This window comes from Merops nubicus, unplaced genomic scaffold (genome assembly GCF_000691845.1).
Source record: "Merops nubicus isolate BGI_N331 unplaced genomic scaffold, ASM69184v1 scaffold13116, whole genome shotgun sequence".
Taxonomy (NCBI): Eukaryota; Metazoa; Chordata; class Aves; order Coraciiformes; family Meropidae; genus Merops; species Merops nubicus.
The window spans coordinates 155,999-171,833 of record NW_008615751.1 but is presented as its reverse complement, the minus strand read 5'-3'; the positions used below and the strand labels follow the sequence as shown (position 1 = coordinate 171,833).

The following is a 15,835-nucleotide window of genomic DNA, read 5'->3' as shown; positions in this document are numbered from 1 at the left end:
GTGGTGGAGAGTAAATCAAACACATTCCCCTGACAGCATTAAAAAGCAAGCTCCTTCAAAATGATGAATGTCCCCTAATACTTTCACTAAAGAACAGCAGACATAAAAAAAGACATTTTTACAACTCCCCATCTCTGTTATCAGCACTGCAGGGAAATGCAGAAATTCTGTAGTCATGGTGTCCTGGGAAATGGGGCAGAAATCGAGAAGCAGGTGTTAAATTATCATTGGAAAATACAGTTTTCACCTATTCTAGGGGTTTTATGCCTTATTAACTATTCCAGGCTTCTGCAACAGAGACTGTAGAGGTATGGAGATGTGTTTTATTATTCTGTGAGGCAGTTTTGCTACCTTACAATTAAGAAGTCACGATCATCTTTTAAGGCCAAAATACAAATACATTTAAAAATTCAGAACTCTTCTTGTCTGTATAGTATTATCATCAGATAATATGTGAAAACAAACACATTTGGGAAAGCAATGAGCTTTAAAAAAGACAGTCTATTGCTTTTTTTAGCTGGGAAAAATATCCATCCGTCCTCCTTGCCCTCTCCCATTCCATAAGGATATGTGGCATTTAGGTCGCTTACAATGCACTGAAAACTTGGAAATTAACTGTATTGCCTAACTTTTAGATAAGCTATAAATGACTCTTTCTGTTTCTTACCTCGCTGAAAATGTGAGCATTTATTGTGAGTATTGAAGATGCAATTTCCTAGGAACTTGCAAAAGCAACTTCCTATTACCATTTAAGCTAGCACTACTTTTACTGTAAATATATTCAGAAAACCACAGGAAAAAAATGACATAAGTACAATAACCTCTCCTCACTTTCAGCTTGGAGACAAGAAGAAAAGTTTCTACTGTATAAATAGAAATTTTCAAGTGAAACTATATGAAGGGCTGAGATTTCCTTTAGGAAATTCTGTGAATATTTTTGTTAGCTTCATAAGACTATTAAAAAAATGAATGTTTGCCCACTGAATCTAATTTGCCTAGTAGTCATCTAATTTCATAGTGAAATCTGATTCAGTGTAGTGAAGTTAGGCTCTGTGAATGCCACTCCCTTCCTCCATCCATCAATTTTCTATCAAAATTTTGTGAAAAAAAGCAGCTAAGCATAGAAAAAAAGAATTCAGTTCCCTCTGACTGTACATGAATATCATATATTAATTTCATAATTAATATCAATTTTTTATTGCCATTTCACATAGAGTAACCTAAAGGTATCCTGGTATTAATGAAATCTGGAAAGATTGTTCTGCTTTTGGGTTAAGTTGTGGAACATTATATACATTTCAACAATGTGTTAAATGACTTTGCTTAAACCAAATTTTACATTCAATTTATAATAGTGCTTCTGAATGTACATAAACAACATAGGTTGAACTGAGGCTTTACTTAACGCTTTTTGGTACAAAGGGGCCATCAGTGCCAGTACATCGTACACATCCCCTATGCTGAGACATCTTTTCTACTCACAAATTGCTGTAAAACGCTTTAGTATGGATAAGAGTCAGATCTAAAGTCTCTGTATTTGCAAGAAGATTATAATTATATGCCTGTGCATCAAAATTAAATTGAGAAAATACATAGTAACTGAATTGAGGAAAGATTGGATCACTGGTATTTAGTGCAACTGGAAAAACCTGTAATTTTTTGTGGAGTACTTCATAAAACTGGAAAATCTTACTTGAGTTTAAGCTGAGACTCTTATCAAATTCAAACCAAGCACTAAAAAGCTCAGATCTTCTAGCTTCAGCTAGCATAAATGCAAGAATCTGCCTCCTCTTCAGATTGAACAACATGAGTTAATGTTGCAGTCTTTTTAGGGCAAGCTGTCCCAAGCACCCCTGGATGTATTTCCTACAGTGATAATGACTTTACTTTTCCTGTCTGAATTAATGCAATAAAAATACACTACTATGAAGAAAGGAAACAAATCTAAACTAGAATATTTTTGATATGGATGTATAAAAGCTGAGTCCTTCAGAAGGCAATACCAGCTTGGCTGCATTGTCGTGTATTCTTTTATGTGGGCTTTAAAATTAGCTTGCCAGATTTCTGATGTTAGCTGTCTTCCCTCTGGCAGACGTGTGTGTTTAAACTTCATGCTGAAGTAACCATCAGTTCACCATGGTAAACAAGGCCTGTGATTTAGTGGGTTCTGTTATTTAAATTGTCCTTCTAGAACAGATTTATTGTACTGCAAAGTTTTGAGGTTTTTTGTTTATTTCTTTTAAACCCAGTGGATTTAGTTTTCCCAGAGGGAAATAAATTAAGAAAATTAAAGCAACCAAATTATTATTTCTAACACTTCCAAACATCTGTTAAATGTGTTTGGTTGTAGGTTTCCTTTTTTCATTAAACCAGGTGTACTTAAGAAGAGACTATGTGGTAAGAACTGATAGACATTGTGCTTTGTAATTTTTGAGTACTCCATGTGGCTCTTCAGAGAAAAAAATACCACTTTTAAAAGTGTTTTTTTTAATACAACAGAGATAGATATGTTGGCAAAAAGTGTCAAGGAGTTAGAAACATGCAACTAGTTGTAAAAATGAGACATAAGCATGAAATAAGGAAATATTTCTATCTTAAACCCTAAGGACAACTACCTCCTGTAAAATTAAGAAGATTCTCCATTTCTCGATGATTTTAAATCAAGAGCAGATACTGGGCTGGGTGGGAGTCCAGGCTGGTAAGATAAGTTGTTAAAACCCATCTCCTGCAAACTTCTTAACTCTCTTCCCACCACTGCGCTCTTTTCCCCAGGACCACAGCTCTGGGGATGTTTCCTGCATTGAGCCCAGTCTCAAACTCAGAATAAGGCACTGTCCCTGCCACCCTCGACACACTCACTTATCCACACCAGTGTATGGTTTCTGGAGGGCTCTGTATGACGTATGTAAAACAGAAGGGGGCAGTTCTTAATCTGAGCCCAGACTGGGCTACAGGTTGAAGAAACTCCTCAGAGCAGCTGAGGTGTATGGGCTAGACTCTGTGTGTAGGAAGGATGCTACCCTGCAGAAGGGACCACGGGGGAGAAGTGCTGGAATCATAGAATCCTTTAGGTTGGAAGGGACCTCCAAGAACATCAAGTCCAACCATTGAGCCATTAGGGCTCTAAAGTCCTCTGCTAAAACAGATCAGAATCTGTCAGGGCTGGAAGGGACCACAAGGATCCCCCAGTTCCAACCCCTCTGCCATGAGCAGGGACACCTCCCACTAGATCAGGCTGCCCAGAGCCTCATCCAGCCTGCCCTTAAAGACCCCCAGGGATGGAGCAATGCATCTTACTGCAGGACCTGTCCTGGCTGGGTCAGTGGGGAAGGGAGATGTTGACTCTGCAGCATGCGAGCATGTACTTCTGCTTACATGTATTGTTTAATATTATCTCTTTCTCAGGTCCTGTGGTGCCCAAGAAGTGGCACATCTGACAGTAAATGGATCTTATGCAAATGCAGAAGTCAGGAAAAGCTAAAATCTTTGGTTTGCAAGGGAAGAATTTGAGGATATTTATTACTGTCATAAACAAAAATGGATCATTAAAGCTGAACTGTGTTTCTCAGAAAACATATTAAAAGTGAAAAGATTATTTGTCTGGTTAATTCTTTTTCCAATTGCAGGTTCAATGAGTGAGAAGCTGCCACAACGAGAAGGTGCAGGAAAAACAGGTAAATATCTCAGCTGACCTGTAAATAGGAACTAAAGTAGCTCTGGGATACACCAGTGTGGTTTTTCCATAGGTTTCAATTAACACTATACATTCATCATGCATTATAGCTGCATACATAATATGTATACACGCATACATGCTATTCATTTTATATCTGCATTGTGAAGATTTAGTAAATTCATGAGTATAAGTGTATATCTATGTATTTGTCTACATATGCATAGACATATTTTTCTAGTGTCAGCCCTATGGACTTTCCTATTTTGTGCTGTTGGGAAGATAACTTTTCTTCCCACAGCAATACTCTGAAATATTTTCCCATACTGTTTGCTTGCCCTGGAGGACAGATTATTTTGTCTGTTTGATAAAGACAGCATTCTGCAGTCCTGAGTATCTCAGGAACTGGAGTCCTCACTTTATTTCCACAGCAATCAGTTCTTGAGTCATCCTGAACCCAGCACTTTGCTCTGTTTTGCAATTAATTCATCTGATGGCTTACATTCATGGCCAGATAATTGCTCTTGTTAGAGATAGATCATGGTGTATATCTTGTTGGCATGACAATATCTGATGTGACTCCAGCATAACTTGTAGATTCAAATGAGGGAGATGTCTGTGCTTTAAAGAAAATTAAAGCTTACACTCTCCAAACACTTAAAACAATTTTAAATTCAGATGAAAATACTAGCTGTTGCTGTCAGTTACACTGGTATAAATTAATTTTGAAGTTACTCATTTTCATGTTAATGTTAATGACTATCTGAATGGCTTACTGTAAATATTATTGAAATATTTCTTTTACAGGCACTTTTGCAGGATCGTAACATAACCAGCATATAAAGAAATTGTTGTGTTGTGTTAAAAAAATCGGTACTTCTCTAAAGGCTAATAATTACAATATACTGGAAAATTGTTCCTTCACATATTTCCAGACAAATTGTGGGTTCCACTAACCTTAGGTTATCCATTTGCTTTAGGTCAGGACTTTCATTTTCAGCTTTGAACTGAATTAACCATCTCATACAGTAAATCCATTATTTTTCTGTGCGACAGCAGAAGCTGAGCTGCTGACCCCTGAATGAACAATCACAGAACAAGGAACTTAACACAATTTATCAAGTCTCCCTTCACATCAAATACATACATGTCTAAAGTGACATGGTTGCATTTTACTCACAGCTTATTTTTATTCTCCAGCACAAGCCCACAGCATGAAGGGCCTCTGACCTTGTTCCCAGGTGGTCTCTGGCTCTTCTCAGATGTTGCTAACTTCTTCCCTCCACCCTTCTTCCAGCCAGTCACTGCCTTAGGCTCCAAATAAAGTCATGTTGTCAGAGACATCGCTACTTCTTTAGAGGCCATCGCAGAGTTGTGAACAAGATCATCTCTCCAGGTTCAAGAGCTGTGCTTTGGTTTCACAGTCTGTGTAGTAAAAATTATTTTGTAGCTCAGCTTGAAAGGACATGGCAGGAGTTCTTGAAACAACCATAAAAATCCCTGCTCATCTTTTTTTTCTGCACATTCCTGTGGACTAACCAAGGGTGACTGGATGGGAACACCTGAATTGTAACCCACCAAGCTTAGGCAGGTCATGATGTTCTTACTGCTGCAGAGGACATGCTCCAGACCTTCAAATGTGGTCTTGACGGCTCTACTCAAGGAACATCATAGACTTAGCCTGAGACAGTCTCTTTTTCCAAGATGTTCCACAGAGACTGACAGGAGAAGATGACTTGGTGGACCTTATCTGTTGCAGTTGTGCACTTTGCTTTTTTCCGAGTATTTCAATACTGAAAGAAAATTTCCAGCTGCAGATTTTGGAGGTCAGGAGCTCTGTTTACATGTTTGCAAATTTGCACGTTAAAGTGAACAGGAATAAAGCCTGAAAGATAATTCCTAAAATATCTTCCCTGGCCCCACAGTTCTTTCCTCTATTCAAGGAAAATATTCAGACTCTCTGAAAAGCACAGGTGTCAGAGATATGTTCACAGCCCTTTTTTTCTGATTCTTATCTGATTCTAAGACTATGTTTTTGGTAAGTGAACTATGACAGCAAACAGAATAGTTTGTTTAAACATAGGCATGCATGTACTGGTGTGCATATGGCAGCCAGGAAGACCTGTGCAATTAACCTAATTAACATGAGGATGAGCTGTTCTATGACTGTGACTTTCTGTTGAATGTTGTTTTGAACAATGAAATGCAATGTCTCTTCATTTTTAACACAAAAATTTTTATGAAAAGATGACACAGAGTGCAAGCAGAAAATTAATGCAAGCCTCTTTCTGCAGATCAGGAGCTGTTGTAGCTCCTCCAGTTCTGCAGTGAAGTTAATGCCTCTTAGATTATACAGATATCCTGTACCAAATGTTTGGTTCATTGATGACCAAAAACATCTTTCTTTTAAGTGGGGGACACCTGAGGTCTGTTTATGACTCAGTCATTAACCATCTGTTGAGTTTTGGGTCTTTTTAATATAAAAAAATTGATAAACTGTTTTAAATGCTGCTTGAACAAAATTCAAGATGCTAATTTTGTTTGGGCTGATAATCAGTAAAGTTGCAGCATGATATCTGAATTTTAGACAATAATAGAAAGTCAAATGTGTCACAAACTGAAACTGTGTACCAAAAGATGATTAGAAAAATGTCATTTAAACCCAAAATGGAGTTTCTGGCTGGGTTCTTGGTTTTTATCTATCTACTGTAAGCCACCCTCTGAAACTCTGTGTTTTCTGAACCACATACTGATTGGTGATGTACATGTACATCTTAATTCTCAGTACACTAGGGTACTTGACACCTTTCTGAAATTAATCAATGATCTGATTTCACCACCCAGAGGACACCATAAAAATGCTGGCAAGACTAATGAGAAGTGGCAGTCTATTATGGCATTGGAACGAAGCATCCTATTATTGCATGGACATGAAGAATATACATTCTTAAAAATAAGTCTCCTTATGCTTTTTATAAAACATTTTGCATGGAAAATAAGTTTTTATGGCTGCTGTTTTGTTTTTGTGAAAAGCATGGAGATTAGTGCTACATGGCTGCAAATTTGATTCTACCTGCTATTAGTATTTGCTTGTTATCTGTATTTTGGTATGTGTATGTGAACAAGGCTGTGGCATGCAGAGACAAAGGTCCTAGTAACTCCAAATCCTCTGCATGATTTGCATAAAGACAATACAGATTTAAAAAAAAAAAAAAAGTGATAGTAACAACAAAAAAAGAACAGGAGGAGGCTACCCTGAATTCCAGTTGCAAGAAGAAATGGAAACAGATATTTTCTGTTTGAATAATTACAACAAACAGTGGTAATTTTAAAACTGTTCACTGTTACCCTGGTAGGGCTACATGCAAGAGGAAGCTTCAGTTACCTTTGGTTCTAACTTCTGTGAAAATACCAGAAAAACAATCTGGAAAATATGTTGGTCTAAGATCCAGCTGCAAAACTGCAAGAAATGCCAATAAAGCCCTTGCATGGTAGATGCTAGATACTGTGGGACACTCTTGGTCTTGGAGTTAGCTCAATGCTACAGGAAATGGCAATGACTGGAAAATATGTGCTAGAAAGGCCTACTAAGTCATATTTACCTGATACCTGCAATAATTTTAAATAATAAAAATGTAATAAGGTAAAAGTTGGTCTTAGGGTACTGCTCTTTCTCTCAGAATGCTAACAAATATTTTTTTGCATTGAATTTTTCTTTTCCAGCACTATTTCCACAGTGTTTTACTAAATCTGAAGTTACTCATGCCTCTTATCATTTTTGTAAATTTTCCTCCCTCTTTTCTTGCATTAATGGTTGGTATTAGATGGATGGAGATGGCTGACCAGAGGATAAGAATTACACAAACAACATTCTAGTTCCTTAATCTGTGAATCTTGCTTATAAAATCAACCTGACTGTTAAATAAATCTCGCTGTGCCAGTGGACACTTTTCTTTCATTTTAAGGTGTCAATATGACTGCAACCACTTCTTCACCCCAGAATGCTTTTGCTTTCACAGGTCTTACGCTGTCTATACATTTATCTAATTACTTCTTTAACAATGCTGATTTGATTATGATTTATAGATACCGATGTGCAGCGTTAAAATGAAGAATTACTGTCCAGGGAGCAACCTGATTACTTCATACCTCATCACAGACCCTGCAATCATTTCATCAGCCATAACCTCAAAAGCCATCCATTTATAATCAGTAGTCTGTAGATACAATACATCTGTGTTGTACCTATAAATAATAGGTAGCACCTATTATTTACCTATCAATGATGTTTAAATTATTGTTTGTTTACTGGCCGGGGCTATGTGCAAATCATTAGTATCAATCATGTCTGTACACTTATTTAGCTTACTCTCATAATTGTAGTCTCCTTGCAAATCTTTTCCATTCTGAATTCAGATGATGCCTCAGCGCCTGCACTGGAGACTCAGCCTCAAGGTGATGAAGAAGGTGAGCATTTATAGGAACTTCACAGTGCAGTATTCAACTATGCAGTGTGGACTGTATACCACAACATCAAATGCTGCCTTAAGAGCTAGCACAACTGCTGGGGCAGTTGCAATAGATTGCAATAAATTGGAAGCATCTATACCTTTTTCCAGATAAAGACAGAAAATACTCACAAGCAACAAATTTCATGTGATAGTTTTGGGATGACGCTGTAGCTGTGGAGTCCAGCATTAGCATTTTTAATTATCAGGGCATATACAAGGTTTAAACTTGAGTCAGGGTGCAGATTAAAAATGTATGGCCAAATAAGGAAGTTAAAGGGTGAATTCTGTCCTCAGTATATTGCCTAGCTATATTTGGGTTGATGTTTTCTCAGGCTTATTTGCCTCTGGGGAATTCTTTGTTAGCAGGAATCTTAAGGCCTACCTGCAGTGATGGGCCTGTATTGTGGCTGCCTTATCACTCACTACAGATCTCACAGCATCTGATCCGAAGTTATTACATATTTTGGGTCCGCACTGGAATATTTTTATTCTGTTTAAATATAATTTAATCTAAAAGTGTTTCTTTCAGCCTTTTGTATGAATGGGGTAAAAAAGGAAGTATTCATGCCTTTTCATGAATCAAAGTTTTAACTGTCCTAGTAAACAAGTAGGCCCTTTTATTTTTTTAGATCCGTGTATCTTTAATACTAATGATTTACTATTCAGATACTAGTAACTTTTAAAAATGTCGTAATATTTTAAAACTTTTCTTTTTCCCCCTAGATATAGCTTCTCGTTACCCTACGTTATGGACTGAGCAAGTGAAGAGTAGACAAAACAAAACCAATAAAAGCTCAGGTAAGAAACTGAGGTTATGCTTACTTTGCAAAGTTCTTGTGAAGACATGCATTATCCATTTAAGTGAAAACCATTTTAATAACTGTTATGCTTCCACTCTCATCATATGATAGCAACTTAATGATTTGTGTTATGGTTTAGTAGGCTTATGCATCACACATTCCTTTTATATGGAAGCATTTTTGGCCAGGTTTTACTAGATGTAAATTGATATTACTCTACTAGTCTCTGGCTTACTGATGATCTGTCAGTGGATCTGTTATTTATTATTTGCATCCTCTGCCTCCTTGTTATCTACTTTTATTTTGTTTGTTTGTAGTTTTTGTTTGTTTGTTTGTTTGTTTGTTTGTTTGTTTGTTTTGAGGTGATGTGTAGTAAGAAGGTGCTTGGAAAATGATAGTGTGGGTTACACAATTTTGGCAGTGAATCTTAGGAGGCAAACCTGAACACTTCTACCAGAAACCAGTTGTCAGTTAACAGGAAATTGGAAGGACAATGTTACCTACTTTTTGCTACATCACTTGTTATTTACAAACTGATCACCAGTTTAGTGTGAATTGATTATGTTGCCTTTTTTATAATGGCTGAATTTTGGCTCTACTTTTTTTACAACTCTTCAGAATTGAGCTTTGTAAAGGGGAACTAGGAATGTCAGGTGAACGTCCTGAGACTGAAGCCTCTAAAATATTCATATGCATTCATTGTTTTAGTGGAGTTTAAGTTTTGATGCCTTGAAAGGAAACATCAATAATACAGGCTGTGATTCAGTAAATGATCCAAAAGCACACTTCAGATGCAGTGGAAATTGAGGTCATGCTTGACATTAGTTCTGTGCTTAAGTATTTTACTGAATTGGGGCCCAAAAGAATTTAAAAAGACAAGCAATCATCATAAGAAAAACAGGCATGTCCTTACTAAGAGGTTTACAGATTCCTTTATATATGCTATTTTTGACATCAAAGCAATAATTATTAATACTTTTCCTCTCCTTGGTTCTTCAGTAGGCACTTAAGGGAAGGACCTTAAACAAAGTGTAGAGAAGAGTTTGAAGCAAACACTTTCCTTACTGGAGATTCATTTTGTCATTTCTTTAGTTAATGTTAGCAAGAACAGAATTCCTTTGGGATTTATTGTGTAAAATAAGTATCTAGAAATATGTCGCTTTTAGGAGTGTTTATTTAATTTTTACAGTGTTTGAGGCTGGATCTAAAGCAAGAAGTTTTCAGTGCAGCTGCTGGAAGCCAAAGCTTTGGCAGATATACACAAAAAACGCTAGAAAAATGGTGGGTTTATTACTAGGAATTCGTAACCTCCAGATCATTTAAAGACATATTTATAAAAGTAGAGAATCCAGATGTGTGGTCTACCTGTCTTGTGACTGCTAGCTCACGGTGCATTAACAGCAAAAGCATGATTGTGTTGGACTTGCTGACAGCAGGACTTGTTCATAACTGCACAATGTACAGGGGATCTCTGTGGAGCTAGCAGATGCTACAGTCTGTGGTGCCATACCTGGACTAGCAGAAGTAAGTCAGCAGACACTATGTAGCCCACCTTGCTTTAATTTGTAGGTATACCTGATGTGGCAGAAGGGACAACTGCTCTCTCTGCTGTAACTTCACTTGTATATATAATAGGATATAATCACTCAAGATGACTCTGGGTGCTAAAAAACGGTGTCTTCACCAGTTGTGCTGGCAATCTCTCTCTTCCAGACTCGAAAGGACAATGTGTCTGTGACTTTATATACTTGTAAGTTATTTTGATGGCTGAGCCTCACTGATAATCAGGAAACAAGTCTTTTAAGGTCTTGAAAAAAATAGGTTTCATTTTTCCCTTATTACCTCTCAGAGCACCCACAGAGAATGAACTCTGTGCTCCTATGTGTATAGAATAGGAAGGACCTTGTGACTGAATCCACTGGATTGTAAACTAACCACCTTTGGACACCCAGGCTTCAATGTAAGGGATAAATACAGTTGTCTTATTTACTCAGTTTGCTTAGCAAACTCTGATTCAGACTTGGTCATGAAAACACCAGAAAGCCTATTGAAATGTATTTGCCTGAGTAAAATGAGGAGGATTTATGTCTGCATATGAACTGTGTTTATAAAACAAAGGATGTAACCAAATTTATTCATAATGGGCTAAATTTTCCTTTGTTGTTCTATGGTTGTGCAAGTGCTTTCAAAGAAATTATTCAAGTTAAAATAACAGTATGACCTAGCCCTTCTTGTAGAAAATAACCAAAGAAATATAGTAATTATAGAAATTTCAGGCAAGCTCTAAATATCCTACTTAAAAGCTGATAATTTAGTCTGTAGTGCATTTACTTTTTCTAGTTTATACCTGAATATATGTCCTAATATGTCGTGGTCAACAAGTCATGGTTATAAAGAAGCTTGTCTTGACCTGAGAAACCAGTATCCTTAGGGGAATGTTTTTGTGAGTTAAGGATCACAAGTGGATACATTAAATGTGGTGTACTCATCATGGTTTGCTTTTGCTGCTCTGCAAATGACCTGCCAATTACAATTAGCCAGTAAAATCGGAATAAGCTTTTAGGTTTTGGTAGATAGAAAATAATGGCCTGGGAAATTCTAGTTTATATTAGTTATCCAGTGTTTTCATTTGATTAAATCAGACTACATTAATTTAATAAAGAGTAATGACATTTGGGAGACTTACAGATGCAGGGCATGAGATTACTGGATTACGTATCCGTGCTCTATAATGACTTTTAGTACATATGTGGTTTTTGTTGGTTCAGAGAAATAGGCCTTTGCTGCTCACTAAAGGCATTTGTATTATTATTATATATTATATTAGCTCTGGATGACAAAATATTTCTGCTGTCAAAAACCCCAACGACATTGGGACATATAACAGTAGATCTGTTTAGAGTGGTGGATTTGTGTAGAAACATCTCCATTTTAGCTCTTTTTCTATGTTGAAGGTGATTTTCAGATGTTTTTAAAAGACTTTTTCTTTCCAGAATTAGAAAAAGAGTATGCATCTGGTTGCTAAAATAATATAGTGTTTGCTGAGATTGTTTTATGTATATGCCTCGGTGCCTTCACAGTTATTTTGCAAATTTTTTGTTTCTTCTGGATTTCTTTTTACACCCACACCCCTCATTTCTTCCTCCCTTTCACAGAAAATATTGTGTTTCCCTCATAAGATTGATTAAAATAAGAATGACAGCGACAGCTATCAAAAATAAACAGAAATGCATTGAAAACACCAAACATGGGACTATTGAGGCTCCGAGGTGACGTTACTGTGGCCTTCCAGTATCTTAGGGGGGCCTACAAGAAAGCTGGGGAGGGACTTTTTAGGATATCGAGTAACAACAGGACTGGGGGGAATGGGGCAAAGCTGGCAGTGGGCAGATTCAGGCTGGATGTGAGGAAGAAGTTCTTCCCCATGAGAGTGGTGAGACCCTGGAATGGGTTGCCCAGGGAGGTGGTTGAGGCCCCATCCCTGGGGGTCTTTAAGGCCAGGCTGGATGAGGCTCTGGGCAGCCTGATCTAGTGGGAGGTGTCCCTGCTCATGGCAGAGGGGTTGGAACTGGGGGATCCTTGTGGTCCCTTCCAACCCTGACAGATTCTGATCTGTTTTAGCAGAGGACTTTAGAGCCCTAATGGCTCAATGGTTGGACTTGATGATCTTGGAGGTCCCTTCCAACCTAAAGGATTGTATGATTAAGACATCAAAATGTAGCAGCCAAACTCCTGCTGTATGTCCTCAGTAGTTGCCAGTTAGTGTACTTCAGGACTAGATGCAGCCTTGATGTGGGTGGTGAACACTACATCACAGTGCAGGTCTTTCCCATCACCTCACTGGGAAAATACAGCACCGTGAGGAGAGCTTAGGCTGGACTGTAGATCTCAGGTTCTCATTGCTACATCTGCTCTACCAGTAGTTTATATCCTTGTGGGATTCTTGGGAACTAGATGTAACTTTTTCCAGAGGAGATATGTCCTTTTTTGAGTTTTGGTATAGGCAAAGGTAGGGTATTTTAATGCTTTTCACAATGGCCAGTGAAGCTTACGATTCATTTTATTAGCTTGAATTTAAGAGCCAAATTTTTCTAATAGTCTGTTGTGGGAGCAGTTCCATGTAAAATAAATGGGATGAGTTGAACTGATAATACTGTTAACATTCAAAAAATTCATAAAGTACTGAGTACTTTGGAAGCACAGTCTGTACACCACAAAAAAACTTTATTAATTTTGCAAATGCAGGATGCAAAAAATCCATAATCTTGAATATACTTACATATGTATTTAAGGTCTTCAGAGAGTCTCATAATAATATAATTTAAGTTAAAAGAGAAAGGGTTAAATAATGTATCATTGACTAAGACACAGAGCATGTTCATGCATTTGGTATTCAGTTCTATTCTTTTATTATTAATACTTCTGTATTCTATTTTCTTAAAGATTGCATAGTATGGTGTTATTAGCACTAATAATTTATAAGTTCATAGATCCATTGTGAAGTTTAATGAACATTGTAAAATGATTGAAAGATTGATGTTTGTTTTGTTCATAATTCGGTATGACTGGCAAAACAGACGACAGGAAGAAATTGTCACATTTCATTGTACTTTACTGAACTTCACTTTGATTCGTGTGTTAAATTTTAAACACATGAAATGAGTGGGTAGAAATTTAGGGCCCCTGGCAGTCAATGGCAAAACTCCCAGACAGTGTTTGAACAACTATTCTTACTCCAACTCTATGTTACTAGTTCACCCAGTAGTTGGCATTTCATCTGGACCAGGCACAGACATATGATGTGGTGCTTGTGCCAGCTTCATGCTTTCTGCCAGCATTATGCTTCTATACTTCAAGCAGGTGCTATAGGACAAGCCATACATGATCTGGCATAAAAGAGGGTGAAGTCAGAGGAAACCCTGTTCTGGCATGAAGCCTACTGAAGCAGGGTCTGTATGTCAAAATTCTTCATGCATCTATGCCGAAAGTAGTGGATCATGTGATGATGATATTTTTCATCCAGAAAAAAAGAATCATAAATCAGAATTCATTGTCTCTTCAAACTATGGCTTTAGTGACTTCAGAAGTGTCCAGACTTGAGCCACTGTACCTGGGAATTCTGGTAATGTGGAATCATCTTCAATTTCATTTTTGGCTTTGGCTGTGCACACATGAAAGGGACATGGAGCTTTTTATTTACTTTTCTGACTAAACAGAGTAGTGTTTTATTGCTTCCATTTTACTACAGACCATCAGTTTCAGGGCTTTAAAAATCTGTTACAAGAATTTATCAAGTAGCCCCAGAGGGCTCAATTCAAGAGGAGTTCCATGCTCGAAATGACATCTGGGAGAACACTGAAATGCACTGGCAGTAACGTAGTATAGACTGGCTACAAATGCAATTGCAAATAGTTAGTACAATGTCTACTGTGAATACACTTTTAATAGACTAACATAGGGAATTTAAAGAGGTAATGTAACTAGCAATTTTGTGTCTGTATCTGTACCAAATAACTGCTTGCATTTATCAGTCCATATAGTCTGAATCTTGTTGGCAGAATCTGCCAGTAAACTGGACTGGTGTGACAGAGTGACATTCTAAGGTTTGAATACAATTTTTATTGCCTTGTCATCTGACTGCTTTTAAAGCCTTTGTACATATGAGTTTTTCTCATATGGAAACTATGTTTGTTGTCAGTGAGGCTTCTGTTTTGTTAGCTTGCTTATTTTTGTTTCTCAGAGGCAGTAGTTCCACGGGGATCCTTATGGACTGATCATTCCCTGGAAGTCACCTCCTTACAAAGGACCAAGATAAACCTTATTTTATACTCCAGTTCTCACATTCACTTCAAACTGAATGTAGCTAATGTCCTTTTGCTATGCCTATCCTGGCAAAATTCAGCCCTGAACTTAAGAAGGCCTGCATAAAAAAAAACCAAAAAACACAAGCAACATCATCTTAATGTAAGAGTATGTGTGTGTTTGCCCGATCACATTAATTCTAATAGCCATTCCTTTCTAAGGATAGGAAAATTAATAACGGGAAAATGAGTAACAGCTCAGTGGCTTTGTATTTATTCTCATTAATTGTTGCATTTTCCAGATGTTGCTTTTAATATTGACAAGATAAATTACGTACACTTAAAGATGTGTGAGCTAGCAAGAAAAAATAAAATTCAGTTATATACTCCCATTTACATATTTATTACAAATTAAGAAGTAGTTTTCTAGAACTATTTTCAATTAAGCATATTTCACAATTTCAGGATTTGAGATATGAAACCAGATATAGCAGAAGGAAATCAAAATTAATATCATAATAAACTGAGGAAAGAACACAGGCAAGAGAAGAAAGAAAGTGCTTTAAGAGCTTGCTGTCTTCATTTTCTGCAGGGATTCCCAGTAAGTTGTGTGTTGGCCTGAAGAACCCTGACCAATATTCTGTTCTCAGCTGTGCTTGTATTTAGCATTAGAGGGACAGGTTAGGACTTTGGAGCAGAATATACATGTATGTCTAAAGAGTCCTACATATTCTGAATGCATTGTGTCTATATGGGACAATCACAAATTGAGTTTAAATGGACATATAAAGTAGATTTGCATAGGAAAATAAATTAGTAGAAGTGGTTCATTAATTGTAAACCACTGAATCACATAAGAAAACCACTGTTTTTCTCCTATTATTACCTCATTTCAGCCCTTAAAGACAGTGTTTCCTTCCAACAATTGGTGAGGTATCAGCCACACTGAAAGATGGGATTTCCATTCCCAAACTTGTGTTGTAAATATTGCCATTAGCTGTAGCTGGAGACACCAAGAGCATGGGAATAAATTTCTGAAATACAGGCATC

At 37.2% G+C, this 15,835-nt stretch overlaps 1 protein-coding gene across 1 annotated transcript in view; it reads left to right on the top strand.

The window, feature by feature from the left end:
- Positions 1-15,835, top strand: part of SMOC2 (SPARC related modular calcium binding 2) — a gene marked incomplete at its 5' end in the record, with an annotated part of 95,959 nt that overhangs the window by 19,185 nt on the left and 60,939 nt on the right. The window contains 3 exons of the mRNA XM_008942633.1: positions 3,627-3,674; positions 8,090-8,140; positions 8,908-8,982. Of these exons, the coding sequence (XP_008940881.1) occupies positions 3,627-3,674; positions 8,090-8,140; positions 8,908-8,982 (174 nt within the window). The remainder of the gene's footprint in view (positions 1-3,626; positions 3,675-8,089; positions 8,141-8,907; positions 8,983-15,835) is intronic.